Here is a 15,435-nt window from a genome sequence, read left to right as displayed (position 1 = left end):
TGATAAGGACATTCACGAGGATTACCTCACATCTACCCCATCTTCCCAAGCTCAGCCCAAGCACCTTGAGTAAAGCCAAAGCCGGGTCTTCTCTGTTGGGCAGAGTTAAGTGAATTGTGAGCACAAAGAGATGAGACCCCTGCTGAATGTAACGGTATGGAGGCTGTGTGGATGTGATTAACCAGGAAAACAGTGCCCTTAGAGTTTTGTGTTACTGGTTCTTTCATTGGGAGACATGAACTGGCAAAATCCTCCAGTGCAGGCTTGGCCTGATCTATCCCAAAGCTGAGTGCACCGAGGAAACTGTTCAGGCACTGGCAGCAACCATCCCAGTAACTCCAAACAAATGGGTAGAGTAAGGGAACTGTAAGATAAACTGTTGTACCATAATAGCTAATAAAAAGCTCCTGCCACATGAGGACGGCTCTAGATTGGCTTGAAAACTCTACCACTCACCTCTCCTGCTTGCCAGAAAATGCCTATTTTTTGGTGACATCACATTGCAGCTCATGAGAGCTTCTTATCCAAACAAAAAAAAAAAAATATTTTCAACAAAACACAAATAATTTCTGGGAATTGGAGAGAAGCTAGAAGCTGACCAAGGCAAGGTGTACCTGAGTTCCAGGGGTTATTGCAGGTGGCCCATGGTAGCACTGAAGTGAAGGAGCTGAACAGGTAGAAGAGTGCCCAGGACAGGATGATGATGTAGTAGACATTCAGATACCCCTCAATGACTTGGGAGGCATATCCAATTCCTATGAAGAAAAGCAAAGGAGGTGAGGATGGGACTGGCAACCAGCTCCAAACACATCAGACTTAACCCCGAACAAAGACACAGGTCATGCTGTGGCAAGAAGGATGCAACACCAACAACACGGCCCTCCAGAGGATAGTGCAAGATCTACATAAGGGAAAGAGGAAGGATTTTGTGACTGTGCACGCAGACAGGAAACATTGTTGATAACTCTAGACAGGTCTGTGGTGAAACAGCCAGAAAACCTTACGCTGCTTTGAAAAATAAATTTCTGATGGCTACCATGCCACTGCATTATAGTGCCTCTTCTTTAGAAAAATACAGCTCTTGCCTCTGAAGAAAAGAAATGCAGCTGAGTCTCTTACTTCTGAAAAGACTCAGGCAAAAAACATCCTCACAGCTGATACACACCATGCTCAGCTTTGGTCTTGAGTCCTGCTTGTGCCCATTGCTGATCAAGACCTCAGAAGAGTAATCAGGCCAGAAAGGCCGAGTTCAGTTATTTAAAACTGGTTGTCAGTGACCTTTGAGATGCCACTGCTGTCCAGCTCCAGGCCAGTGCCAGAGCACAGGGGTCTCCAGTGCAGGAGGTCCCAGACCCCCAGGGAGTTTCAAATAGCACTGCATGCCCATGCTCGAGCAAACTAACCAAGCTCCACTCTGCCTGAGCACAGGTTTCTCCAACTGCAGAACATGGTTAATAAGCTCTCCCCTAGACAAGAGAATTGAGGAAATTATATTCATGAATACATTAATCCCATTAAATAACCTTCCCTGGGGCCCCAGAAGTCCTGGTTCTTATCCCCGTGGCTTAACCTCAACCCCATCCCATCTCTGGGCTGTCAGACCAGTGCACACAGTCTGATTCCCCCAGTTTGCAGGATGTCAGCCTGCAAATGCTGCCACAGCAGCCCTGGGCACGGGAGCGGCAGGGAAAGCACTAGAAACCAGCTTTCCTCATCCTCTTCTCACTATTTGTTCTGGACTACACACAGGTGTTTGTATATTGACACTTCCATCCTTCCTCCTTCAAGCTGGCCATCCTGCTTCTCCTCTCTCCCAGGCTCTGAGCTCCTCAAAGCAGAGGTCGTGGTTCAGCTGGACCAGCACAGCCCCCAGCCAGCACCACACACCCTCACTCACACACAGAGGGGTCAGGGAACTGCCCCTGCACACAGCAGGCACCAGGAGGAGTAACAAGGCTGTGAGAGAGAGGATGGGAGGGAGAATAAAGGAGAAAGAAAAGCCAAATAGTAATATTTTTTAAAAAGGATCTGAGCCACTAATTGTTAGGAAGTGTTGCCAGTAAATACTGTAACTGGACTCACCTTCAAAGATGGGACATATCTTTCTCCAGGCCGTCACCCCTCCCTGGCTGGTGTACTGCCCCAGCGCCGTCTCCAGGAAGAACAGGGGGATCCCACAGGTGAAGAGGAAGATGAGATAAGGGATGAGGAAGGCTCCTGCAGAGAGGGTAAAATGCTGCCTCAGAAACCTCTTCAAAAACCTTATCCTCACAACCTCTTGCCAGGTAGCTGGGACCACAGCTGGAATCAGCTACATAAACATAAATGTGTCTCAGAACTAACCGTGCAACCTCTGCTAAAGAAACAAGGCCTGCACCGCCATCATTTCTCAGAAAAAAATACAAGGGTGGTCTGTCTTGTGTTACTGCAGTGCTTCTGCATTTGGCATGGGTGAAAACCTAGAGGTAAGGAATAGCCAGGCAAGGAGCTAAAAAAGTATAGTGCTGAAGAAATTCTCCCTGCTTCATGCTCCTGACCTCATTCCAGATTTCAGCAGGAATGGGGTGAACAAAATAACTCCTTGTTTCACATAACCACATTTGTTCTGCCTTTCATGAGAGTCACAGCAAAACTCCCACTTGCCCAGAGGATACAAACCTGGAGGCTGGTGACATTTCTTGGTAAGTAATAAATTTGCCAGGATATAAATTTACTTGAGACATATTTCACGTCAAATTTGGAAAGCAGATTGCACCAGAAGAATGGAAATAGGGGAAGAGTGTCTTTCCAGCATTTTCAAAATGAAGAAGTTTAACTTCTATCTTCAAAATCCTTTTTTTTTGCTAAAATGTAGAGAAATGTCTGAAGAGAAATCAGCCTGAAATAGCCCCCAGACTAACCCTTGTCAAAATGGAAGAGGAAGGAGAGAAAGAACATGGCTTTTTTCCAGACACAATAACCAACATAAACAAAGCATAAGAAAAAAACCAAAAATAACAACAACTAAAAAGTTTAATGCCCTGAAAAAATGGTTTAATGCTCTGTTCAGCTGTCTGAAATTTTCTGCCTTTTCAGTTATGCTGCCAAACCAAAACACCAAATATATTCACAGCCCTGCTCAAAACCACTCCTGAGATCTCATTTTCACAGCTGACCTTCCTTCCGTCATTTCACTTTTTCCACATCCTTAGTGTAGATTTTCACACTTCCTCTCCCCTCCAAACAAGATAAGGTGACTGCTTTCCTCAATGAAACAACTGTGGCAGTCTTGCCACTTCATACAATAAACTTTTGGTAGTGAACACCTCTCTTGCCAGTGCCTGGAGAGCATCTCAGCTGCTTGCAACCAAGATGAGGGTGCCTTTCTCAGCCACTGTCCCCCCAGGCCCTCTCCTTCTGTGCCAGCACAGGCATCCACACTGGCATTCCTTCCTGTGACAATTAGCAACTAGGAACACTTGCCCTTGTTTCTAAGCCAACAGTGTTGCAATAACAAAGAACCTCCAAATTTCCCCTAAACACAGCTGTGTGTAGCTGCAGGAGACCTGGGGCCTGAGGGAAGGAGGCTGGTTCTCGGGGTCAGTCCGGTTTGCAGAGTAGGGAATGGGAACTGCAGGCCCTGAACTAGAGGCAGCAGCTGCTTTCAGTGCTGCAAGATATCTATGCCAAATCTGCAAGACAGCTTTATTATCCTGCACACAGATGACCCTTTCAGCAGATTCCAGACCCTCTCTTCTGATAGAATCTGTCGCAGAGATTGACCCATTTTGGTCTCTGAGCAACAATGGTTTTCTTACACCTCTATTGTCTTGTGTCTCTTAACCGTCCCACAGCAGTTACCAGCTGAAACTCCTGTTGTGATCCTCTCCTCAATTTGCTGCTCCACTGGAGGAGACTCAGCCTTGAGTGGGGCCCCCAGAAACAGATGCTCTTTCCTTATGCGTCAATAACAAGTTCAGGATGCTGAGCAATCAGATCAAATTTGACAGTGCAGCAATAGATAAGGTTACAGCTGGTCACTTTACAGAAAATTAGCACTATTGTTTCCATGGCATCTGTCTTTATAGCTGTATAACCATCTCAGTACATCCAAAGGTGGAGAAAGGTGACAGGACAGCAGTCTCCAGTTTGGGGGGTGAGGGTGGGACAGGGATGCAGCATTTGTAGGTGGAAAATACCTTTTTTGCAATTTCAATAACTTTTCCAATAGTGAGAATATCCTTGAGTGTTGTGGGAAAGACACTGCCTTGTCCTGTACCAGAGGTCTGGTTCCCTAGAGCCCCAGAGAGAGAAAAGTACCTTCTACAGCAGTACCATACTTTTGGCAAAGAGAATGTGTGAGCTGTGAGGGAAGGACTCTCCCATCCTAACCTTTCCCAAGCCTAGCCTCGTTGCCCTCTGAATCACAGCCTTAGATATTCCAGAGTAGTTTAATTAGAAAGAAAAATGTTATTCAATAGATATTTAAAGTGAACAAAAGTAGCCTTTTCACTTATGCTAATTAGCATACAAATTGCAAGGACTACTGAACTGGGTACCACAGGCATAAACTATGCAAAGATATCATCTGAGCTCAGGGAGAAATTTTCCATGCAAATCCCATGATTCCTCTCTCAAAGCATCACTGCAGAACAGGCTCTTCAATCAGATGCACCTCCAGTGTTTCCTAACCCCCACCCATCTGACTTGCTCTTGGTGCCTCCCATCAAAATATTGGAGGATCTGCTAAAAATCATCCCAGGTTCAAGATAAACTCAATTCCATTTTCTTTAACCATTTCTTACCATGCCCCTCTCTGGTTTGGAGGACATATTTTATTGTCTCTTGTTTAATTTGGATAAACTCCAGCAACAGCACAGAGGACAGGAATTTGGAAGGCCTCGGAAAAATTACAGAGGAGCCACTCAGCTATTGGTGAAAGCTCATGGCACCTTGGAAAAGAAAGGCCTTTGGGGCATGGTCTGCAGAGAAAGGAAGCTCAAAGAGAGGAGGGAGGAAAGCAAGTCCCAGAGCATTATTTCAAGGTGTCTCTAGAGAACAAGAACAAAAGAGAAGTTATTGCTGTATTTGACATGTAATTTGTTATTCCTCCTTTTCTTTTATAAAGTTAGATTTTGATTCACCAAGAAAAGTTAGTGACAGTCAATTATTCCCTTAAGTTTCATTTTATTGTTATAAGAAATTTTAACTTTTAACCATATAATGATCTTATTGAAGTGTTACTGCAAGAGAAAAGGAGAGCCATGAAAAGAAACAAAAGGGAAGGTGAATGAACCTTTTTTGGGGATGGATTTCCCTAGCAGTGGTTTGATCACTGTACAAATTGCTCCTGGGGAAGAGGCAGAAATCTCCTTGTAGGGTCCATCAGGCCTTGGCAAGGATACCAGCAAAGGATACCAGCACTATCTAAGCCTTTCCTCCTCTGTAACAAGGGCCTGAAAAGATGGAGTTGACACCAGGAGTAGGAAAAGGGAAATATGTAGGAAGAGGTCACCGTTGGCTTTTCTGACCACTCACAGCATTTGGCATTTTCCAAAGACCAATAATTTCTTGAGATACCCAAGAGCCTTAAGTTGTTACTAGAGTTCAATTTTTTAAGAGTCTAGATTTGAGATTGCTGTTTTAAGAAAGAGTACCTGCTGGGGAGCTGGATTCACCCCTGAGTTTTTATTCCTCCTAGTTTTGGCAGGATCTAACTTGTTGAAGGAGAGAATAAGAGAGTGCCTGAGGGTACATGGGGCATAGGAGAAATGGGTTCAGGCATGCACGTGTCTCTTGTCATACCTACAGATCTGGAACAATTCATGTGTGCTGTGAACTCACCACCACCGTTCTTGTAGCAGAGGTATGGGAACCTCCACACATTACCCAGGCCAATGATCTCCCCAGCCACAGACAGCACAAACTCCATTTTGTTCTGCCACTGGCCTCTCTCTTCCATTTCCTCCACTTTTATCTCTTCAGCAGATGTAGTGGCCCCATTGGGTTCTCCTTCCTTGGATACAGTTCTTGTCATGGCTCTGTGGGACAGAAGAGAAGGAGAGCATGGGATGTAGAGAGCTGCTGCAGGACCCACTTGTGGGAAGAGGAGTGAGGGGACCAGACACCACAATAGATGTGTTCCCAGTATCAACATGAGGTTCCCTCATCCTCTGGAAGATGGCTTCTTTAGTGTCAGCACAAAGTGTTCTCCACAAGTTACATCTGAGCTGAAGGGACAGAGGAAAGGTTGCTGTTCAGGTGAGAAGAACCCACCTGCACTAGCCCTTCATGGGACTCATCCCAGAATTCACCCTTCCCTCCCCACAGCCCCATTCCTCATCCTTCCCAAACCACCAGTGTAGTGTACCTCCATCTGCCCCTGACTAAGTGCTCTGCACCTCCATCATTGCTGGAAGCTTGCCTGGGACTTTGGAACCAGCAGTTCAGACTAAGAGAAAAGGAGCTGGAGCTGAAGCAGGGAATGGAGGCAGAAGGAGTTTCTCCTCCCTGTGTGCTTTATACAACAACTCTTTCTAGAGTGGTTTCAGACAGCAGGATAGAAATATGAATAGGATAAATAGTCTGAACAAGAATGGACAACCTACCATCTTACTTTAAGGTATTGCTAGGAGTGTTTTCTTCGACCACCAGGACACCATGTTTCACTACCACACATTCCTGCCACCTCAGCAAAACACACACACACTTTTTTGGCCTAGGCTCTCCTCAATAAAGAAGTACCAGCACCAGTCCTCCACCTTTGCCCAACCTTGCAAAGAATACAGGGCAAGGAAGCAAAGGCCCTCGGGTGAGCAAAAGGGCCTCAGCTTGTGAGGTGTTTCAGGTCTGAGCAAGGGAGTACTGAGATTAGGCAAGCTCAAGTACTGCAGTGAAAATAGTAGGGGCAAAACACCCAGCCATGGAAACACAGAGCAAAGTCACTGTTGAAAAAGGCACACTGAATATGGCTGGGCCTCTAGGGAGGCACATGAAAGACATTTTCCAGTCTACACCAAATCCTGAATCGCACGTAGCATTTTCTTAATTAAGCAAAGTTAGTGGCTGCTTGTTACAAAATATATTTTTCTATCATTCACAGTCTTTTTATTGGCTATTAATTTAAATCCAGTCAAAATTAACACAGGTGCTTAACACTGAATCTTCTATCCGAATTATTCTTGCATTATTACAGACATTTGATTATGAGAAGAAACTGAAAGGTGAAGAGAGAAAGCTCCCTTTGACTTAGCTAAAAAATTTCTCCTCAAGATCTCATTCTAATGAGTTACCTGAGATAGGGATGCACACGTGAGTCCAGACAAAAACACAGACCTAACACAGAGCAGGGGAGCTGGTGAGCTGTGCCAAGGAAGTCCTAAATCTAGGTACATCTAATTGGAGGCATTACTGAGCAGAAGCTGGCCTTCACTTTCTAGAAGTGACTGGCTTTAGCCAGACATACACTTTTCTTTGTTCAGATTAGGAAACTACACTGAAAACAAGTCTCTCCAAAGCAGCAGCATCTCTGCTTCCATTCCCATCAGCTGGGACTGCAAAGAAATCAGGGCTTTGTTCCTTTGCAGCAACTTGCAAATTCGTTTTGCTGGTGGTTCGATAAGTTCTTTAATAGCACATCTCTCATTCCTTCTGTACCACCTAAAGGAACATCCCCATCTTCAGGGAGCAACAGAGACAGCAATCTGCATCACCCACAACACTCAACATTTCCACTGCCCTTGCATCTGCTCTGGGCTATTTAAATGCTCTCTCCCAGGCAAAGACCAAGCTTTGCTCTGGAGGTAGGTCAGGCCAAGGACCTCTCCCAGTCAGCACCTCAGTTGTGACCAGGACCTCATCACCTTGGATGTCCTTTACCTTACAGGACCACCAAATCATCTGCTGACCCTTTGCACCAGGATGGCGCACCAGGACCATGATGGCAAACGATTCCCTCCCTCCTTGTGCCTGGTGTCTCTCCAGCCATGTCCCTCTGGACAAGCACCAGGTATGAGCCGTCTCATGGTGAGTAGGGACTACCAGGGAACCTGACCTAACTGGAAACAGCAAGTGTAGACCCTAATACCTAACTGTCCTGGCAGCCAAGGAATACTGTGGCATTTGTTGTGGTGTAGTTTTCAAGGAGGCAAGCAGGAACAGGAGCTGGTGGGCCATGCTTGCACTTATCCATACAAGACAGCATCATTACCAAAGTGTCTCATTTACTTCTGTAAGTGAAATTATTTCCTAAACGCTAACCCTCTGGATATATCAGGCCCTGGGGCAAAGAAAGATGCTTGTGTGTGAAAAGACAACTTCTAATGAATGTTCACAGCAAAACAAGTAGTTCTTTGACACAGGCATGTTTCCTGCCTGTTATTCAAGTAAAGAAAGGAAATCAGATCTCACAGTGTAATACACCAATTGCTCTCTAAATGCCCTAGGCAACAGGCTTTGTTCCCCCATCTGCTTTCCTGAAGGGCTCATCTTATTTGCTTTGCTATCAGCAGCAGATTTCCATGGACTCTGACTGGAGGACCAAGTCTCATGCAAGACATCAACCAGCGTAAGAGAGGCTACAACAAGAACAGGGGGACATAAACCATAGAGGAGAGCAGTCAGGGGCCAGTGAAGACCATCCTCCAGGCTAATGTAATTTCCTCTTCGAAAGCATGGCAGAAAGATCCTGGTTCCTGTTAAATTTGAGAGGTTTTTAGAGCTACTGCCAGTAAGAGCTTAAATATGGGCAGTACTGCAGTGGGTACAACCAGTTTCGGTGTCAAATGCAGAAGAATGAGGGCACTGAGGAAGCAACCTCTGTTTTATCCCCAGCCCTTGCCCTTTATGGTCCATATGCTGGAAAGCACCTATTTACTGGTATGGCTTGCACTGATCCAAACCACCAAGGGCTACAACACCTGTGGATCTGCATGCCAGCATGAAGGTGAATCAGCCCTCTAACAGGCTCCTACAAACCTCTAACCACACACTTAAGGAAGGTGGTGAAACCCAGGAATCAAGGTACACACCCTAAATGCTGGCTTGCAGCAGCAGCTCTGCAGCTCACCAGCAGCTCAGTGGCACAGAGGTCCTTCCAGTCCCAGCTTTGCCCCCTTCACTTAGCCCTACTGCTGGGTTGGATCGGGAGATGGAATCATCAGGTCCTCCTGCCAGCCATTTCTCAGCTTCTGAAGCCCAGGCAAAGCCTTTCTCCCCACTGCCTGCCTGCAGCAAGGCCTGCCAGCTGGCTAATCAGTTTATTCCGATGCTGCAGCACAGCCTCCTCATCTCTGAGAGGAGCAGAGCTCCACGCACTGTCAAATGTGAGAGATAAAGTAACACGTACTTAATGAAACGTGTTTGATCTGTCACAGTCCTTGGCACAGTCTAATTTGCTGCAGTCCAGGGCACGTTATCAACTACAATGATGTTTAAGTCTGGGTTTATTGAGAATGTCCCAAGAAGCTGGCAGGAGAAGACTAGCTAATTCTTTGGTTTTATTCTTTTAATGTAAGGTGGATCCAAAAGCCAGCCTATTTCTACTAATATTTGTGGTTTATTTCATTTTTGCTAGACCTGTTTCACACATGGGTGCAGAGGAGGATCACAATCAGAGAATCACCTCCTCTCACCTAGCCCTGGGAAGGGAATGCATGAGTGCCAGCCCACAGCCCCAACCCTGTCACCAGCCTCCACCTCAGGGACACCTGGACCAGGACTTGGACTCTGTATCTGTCCTCTGACTCCTGAATAAGCCAACATGAAGGATAGAAGTTGGGATGCTGCAATGAGGAACACAGCTGGGACAAACACAGAACAGCAGGGGAGACACAGCACTTCCGCCTTGATTTTCCTGATTTAAAAAGGGGGAAAGCTATGGCTATGAAATCAAACCTTTTCAAGTGGGAACAGATGGTGGATTAAACTGGTGCCCAAAGTTGTGGCCCTTCATGGCATGAACTACAACTTCTCCCTTCCCAAACAAAGCCATGCACGTTACACATCCCCACTACTTCCCTCTCTGCTTTGCCTGCTGTTTCTATGAGAAAACCTATTCGTACACCTTCTGGCTCTTTTCCTGAACATTTAATCCTCCTGTGCCCCTCCTCTATATGCTCTCAGGCCAGATGGGGACTCAAATAACTTCTTGTTTCCAGCTAGGAACAATTTGGTTCTCCCACAGCAGTCACAGCCACCTACTGTGTTACATGCTCCCCAACAGGCAAACATTTTCCTTTCCCTTTGGTTGCCCTTTCCTTAATACATGAGTTTGGAGTAAAGACTGTGCCCCTCACTGCTCGCCTGCACTTTTTCTGCTGTTCCTTCACCAATGTTTGGAAAAAAATCCTATGACTACTTCATTCCCAGCCTCTTTTTCCCTTTGCCATGAAGTTTTCCCAACTGCTAAAATGCCATCTGATGCAATCCACAGTCTACCCCTCTCCTGGACACTCTCAGCCACCACCACCACCCTCTCTCCTCAGCTCCCTCTGACCCCACCGGTCCCTTCTAGAGGTGCTCTGCTGTATTTTCAGCCCTCAGCACTTGGAGGAGATGGGTTTTTTTGCCCTTCACAGAAATGACCTGTAGTCTGTCATCTTCCCACAGAGGGTAGTGGGCTCCCTCTATGCAGCTCCATAGGAAATGGTACAGGATTTGGTGCTGGGCTTGCTGCATGGAGTTAGCCATATTTTTTTCCCAAAATATTTATTGCTGGGAATATAAGAATACACCTGGGTTCATGTAGGACCTGGAAAGAGAGCAGGCAGCATGCAGGCAGCCATAGACACAGAGCAACAAGTTCCATTCTTGAACATTTGAATGGGGCAACACAGTCTCCCCTTGGTCACAAATTCTGGACTGTGTTTGCCCCACACCTACCACCATGGGATCCTTCAAGAGTGGTCACAAAGGGCAAGGCAAACCAAGGGCACCTCTGAAGCACTGTGGTCACTCAGCAGTTGCCTATGATGTGCTGAACAAACAATGCAGATACGCAGAACAGCATTTTTTGGCTTTGTTTGGAAACAAGATGCCACTGAAGGTGGGAGGTAGAAATAAAAAGAGGAGAAAGAAAGTATCATTTGAACCAAAACATAGTGCTATCCTCAGCCTCTCTCAGGGTAAAAAAGGGCTTTTTTAAAGTTACTCAGGTGAGGCAAGGAACAAGAGAGAGACAAGAGAGAGAAGCCACCTGGAGTTTTGGCGCCAGAGGAAGAAGCCAATAGCAATTCTCCTAAAGCTTTTCTTCCTGCAAGCTTACTGCCTGTTCCTGACTTCTGTCAGACAGGAGTTCATACTGCTGGGAAGTTCACATCCTCCGCTTGACCTCTTCTGCTGTTCTAGCATAAGGCAAATGAGAGGAGCACAATCTCCAGAGGGAATAGTGAAACAGAGAGAACAGCAGACAGAAATGTCTCTAAAAAGCAGCTGATAACATTTATGAGAGGAAGCACAGTGTTAAAGCTCCCTTGGACACTTGAAGGCGCTGCCTGAACTGCAGAATGAGGAATCACAGGTGACAACGCAGACAGCTGCACTGCATTTATATTTCTTGGTTTCATGTTGAAACAAGCAGCAAGCAAGCACGTAAGCTGCAATTTAAGATGGAGAGGGAAGAATCAAGAAGCAAGAAGACTGGGCTGTGTTACAAAAGGAGGAGCAGGACAACACAGAAAATTCTCTGGTTGCACAATCAGAGCCAGCAGTTAGTCGGCAGCTGAAACCCTGCGCTGCATTTTGATGGCAGGAGGTGGGGGCGACTGTGGGAGCAGAGACAGGAAATCAGGGCTCAGCGAGGAAGAGCAGAGCCAAGGTACAGCTTAAGAAACAACACGGTTGAATTAGTGCATGGGGGCTGCTACTGCAATAGGTCATCTCTGCAAGATGGACAAGAAAACACTAGCAGTGGAAGCACGTGCTTTCCGGCCAATCTAAGAGCAGCTACGGGAGCAGGGACAGCTGCTTCCAAACGGGAATGCTGCTGGAGAATGGCTCACTCCAGCTGCATATCAGAGAAAGACAAGGAAAGATGTAGAAAAACTGATCAACTCCAGGACAGCAGATGAAATTAAAATGCCTTTCATTTCAAGCAATTGTAAGTTAGTTGGCTTCTTTACACTTTCCAATTAACTTCCAGGTTCTGTGGGCTGCAGGGTATTCTGAAAGCATCTGTTCAGCAAGGTTCGTGAGGCACAGGAGGCTGATACAAGAATCAGATCCTACCTGTGTTTCTCCAATGTGAAATAAGAGCACTGCTTTTGCAGTCAGTGACTTTGCTACTTACTGAGACCAGAAAGAGTGAGCTAAGGAGCAACTGTGAGTTTACTAAAGACACAAACATCTGCAATACAAGCTGCAAGAATTATAGAACCTCACCCTTCAGAGCACACACCCCCAGTGCAGGAGGGTGCCAAAGCCCCTAACAGTGCCTGCACTTTCCTGAGGATCAGTGGCAAATCTCTTGCTAAAAGCAATGTAGGCTGCTGTTCCCAGGGCCAGATCAGTCTCTGTTGGTGTCCATGGCTCACCAGCCCTGCTGCGGGCTACAGAGACGCATAGGTTGTTTCTTTCTCTAGCCTAGAAAAAAAACAGGACTAACTGATGAAGTCCATAAATGGTATCTGAATATGACCAGAAACCAGCCTTTGCATCAAACCATATACTCTCAAGACCTCCATTAAGCCCATAGTCTGGCTGTATCCAGTGCAGCACAGCAGGAAGGCCAGCCATAGCAGGATCCATCCTTCTTACAGAGCACCAGTGATAGGTCTGGTACAGACACAGATCCAGGCCCCAGTGGAGTCCCTAGAGCCACCTACCTCATGGCTGGAGGTGTCTGGCTGAAGTCCTGGGGCTGCATCAGGCTGGCTCAGAGGTCCTTGTGTGCAGCCAAAGCATGTGGCCAGCACAGCTCCTGTCACTGGCTGGAGGAGCAGAGCAGGTGAATGGCACAGCGGGTGAAAAGTCATGCTGGCTCCTGCAAACAGGCCCCTGCACAGCAGGGCAGCGACCTGTGGTGCAGCCCAGAGGTGCTGCACAGGGACAGGACAGAGTCTGCAGGATGCCTACAGGGCTGCCACCTCTCTGGGGCAGCAATTTCACAGAGCAAGACACCAGCCAGCAGCCCTGGGCAGGTGAGATGAAGAGATGGAGGCTGCCAGCCCCCAGCCCTGCAGCTTGGCCACCTGCTGCCATTCCAGCATAGCCTGAGGCTGGGGGTGAGGGCCAGGGAAGAGTGGGAAGCAAAGCCGCTGGAGCAGGAGAGCAGAGGAGCCAGCACTGCAGCCGGTGGTTCAGAGGTGGGAGAGCAGCACAGGGAATTTGGCATCACAGTACTCTCGGCACTTGTATCTAAACTCCTCCAGGGAGGCACACCTTGCCTGACCTCCCAAAAGTGCAGCCTGAGGGCACTTGCTGTCAGTGATGGGAAAGAAACAGGGAGCACAGGGGAAGAGCACTCAAGCGAGACTCTTCCAAAAGGTAGGCAAGGTTGAGGCATGACACATTGCCTTATGCTTCCCAGCAGGGAGGATGAGGGGAGCGAGCAACGTGTGTGGCAGAGCCCGGTCCCTCAGCACAGACACGTGTGCAGCCAGTGAGGAGGAGGGTGACAGGGGCTCCCTGCCATGACTGTCCCCTCGCTGTGCTCCCTGCTCAGCCCTGCAGAAGGATCCCAGCACCCTGTGTCACATCCTGGGCAGGCTCAGCCATCTTCAGGCGCTGCTCAGGATGAGTCATATCAGGTGAAATCAGCACAGGCAGAGGCGCATGGACACCATGACTCCAGCAGTGCCTTGAGCGTTTTCCAGCAGTTCCTGCCGTAATGGCACACTGTAATGTGGTGGGACTGCATCCCACCTGCACCCTCCGAGGGGCCAGGCACCTGCTCTCCAGGCTCAGGCACCGAAACTTTCCTGTAGCCCTGCCCATGAGCACGGTCAGGTAGAGATAACGGCACAAGGCTCTTTAGCCTGCCCTCTGCAGGGACCGCATCTGCAGCCATGAATCCGGCAAAGTTGGGCTGTTGCAGAGCTGCAAAGGTCAGGTCCAAGGTTCAGGCTCTCATATCAGCTGCTGTCAAAGAGGAAAAACTAGGGCAATGGCATTTCCACTGGCATGAGATGAAAGCCCTGATTAGTAGTGATTACTTTAAAAGCACTGTTGATTTAAGAAGACACAGATCAGGTGTTATGAAACCCTCATGTATTCTGCTTGCATTTGTTCACAAATATGCCCACAGATCCCAAGAGTTTAGCACGTGCAGAAACTGTCTCCCTGCCTCACCCCTAGAGGAACAAATTTGATGAAACCTCAGGGGCAAGAAGAACAAGAAGCGCACTCCCAGGCACATCTTTTAAAACTGCAGCCCCCAAGTCAATGCACTAGGGTCAGCACCTCTGCAGGGCAGCACAGGAGGAGAGGACTCATGCTGGCAGTAGCTGGAATGCCTACAGCCTACTCCACTCCTAACACCTTGGCTCCTGTACCTATTATCAACCAGTTATCTCTGCCCTTCATCCCTGTCCCTGTCTCACTCACTCTCATCTCTCTCCTCAATCTTTCTGCTGTCTGAGTACTTATCTATCACTCTTTCCCTTTCTCTCTGCTGCCGCAACCTTCAGTACCAATTACCCATCCTTCAGGCACATCTCTGCTCTCAGCTTCCTGGCACCCCCTGAGCAGCATCTCAGCCTGTCCTTTCGTTTTCCAAAGGAACCATTGAAAGATAAACCTCTTCCCTGGGTTGATCCAAACTGATTATTTGCTCCTTATTTTCCATCTCACTTTTCCTTTGCCTAACGTTGGGAAGATTTTGCCCTTGCAGATTTGCTGGCCCGCTCTCCAGAGCACGGCGAGCAGCTGGCGTGCAGCAGCTGGCTGCGGGAGCACTGCAGTCACCGGCACTCCCAGGGTGATCTGCTCAACAAGCAAACGCCCAACTCACCTGAACCCAGTGCAGGTCTTCCCCAGGCAAGCCCCTCCGTCCTATCCTGTCCTTTCCCGTCCCACTGGAGTCCAGGCAGGGAATCCACTGAGTGCCAAAGAGATACAGCAAGAGTTAAGGCAGAGACTACCCTCTCTCCTCCTCCTGCCCCACCCCTTCCACCAGCTCCCCCCACCAAATTATCACCCAGCTCATGCGTGGGTGGTGGGACTTAGGGAGGGGAGGTGCATCAGCACAGAAGAACTTTCTCCCCTATTCCCTTACCACATGCACCTCTCCAGACCTTGAACTGTGGCCCTGACAAGAAAGCAAGATGAGAAAACAGCCACAGGTGGGCAGGGTAAATGCCCAGAGTTTGAAAATATCAACTGCAGCAGTCAGGGAGTAACTCCACGTCCTCTTGTCCTCGGCAGGGTGGGAACTCTTCCCTTGCAGACCCCACAGCATGGCCCAGGCTGGCTGCCACATATTCCCACTGTTCTAGGGCTCCACCACTTTAGTGGGATAGA

The 15,435-nt window shown here is 47.9% G+C and overlaps 1 protein-coding gene across 8 annotated transcripts in view; it reads right to left on the bottom strand.

Moving 5' to 3' along the window:
- SLC6A12 (solute carrier family 6 member 12) overlaps positions 1 to 15,435 on the bottom strand; it is a 53,738-nt gene that overhangs the window by 32,770 nt on the left and 5,533 nt on the right. For 3 of the 8 annotated variants that reach the window (XR_004239947.1, XR_004239948.1, XM_032107716.1), the window contains exons 1-5: positions 14,927 to 14,998; positions 12,801 to 12,905; positions 5,824 to 6,020; positions 2,083 to 2,217; positions 615 to 755 (exon numbers count right to left, since the gene is read on the bottom strand). Coding sequence is in view for 6 of the 8 variants with exons in the window: in XM_032107716.1 (XP_031963607.1) it covers positions 615 to 755; positions 2,083 to 2,217; positions 5,824 to 6,020; positions 12,801 to 12,841 (514 nt within the window). In the remaining 2 variants the exon portion in view is untranslated. Of the gene's footprint in view, positions 1 to 614; positions 756 to 2,082; positions 2,218 to 5,823; positions 6,021 to 12,800; positions 12,906 to 14,926; positions 15,015 to 15,435 lie in introns of those variants that run through there. The other 5 variants (XM_032107722.1, XM_032107720.1, XM_032107718.1 and 2 more) reach the window with 4 other exon arrangements.

The sequence above is a fragment of the Corvus moneduloides genome, chromosome 4, assembly GCF_009650955.1.
Source record: "Corvus moneduloides isolate bCorMon1 chromosome 4, bCorMon1.pri, whole genome shotgun sequence".
Lineage (NCBI taxonomy): Eukaryota > Metazoa > Chordata > Aves > Passeriformes > Corvidae > Corvus > Corvus moneduloides.
The sequence above is the reverse complement of the archived record's forward strand: the minus strand, read 5'-3'. Positions and strand labels throughout refer to the sequence as shown.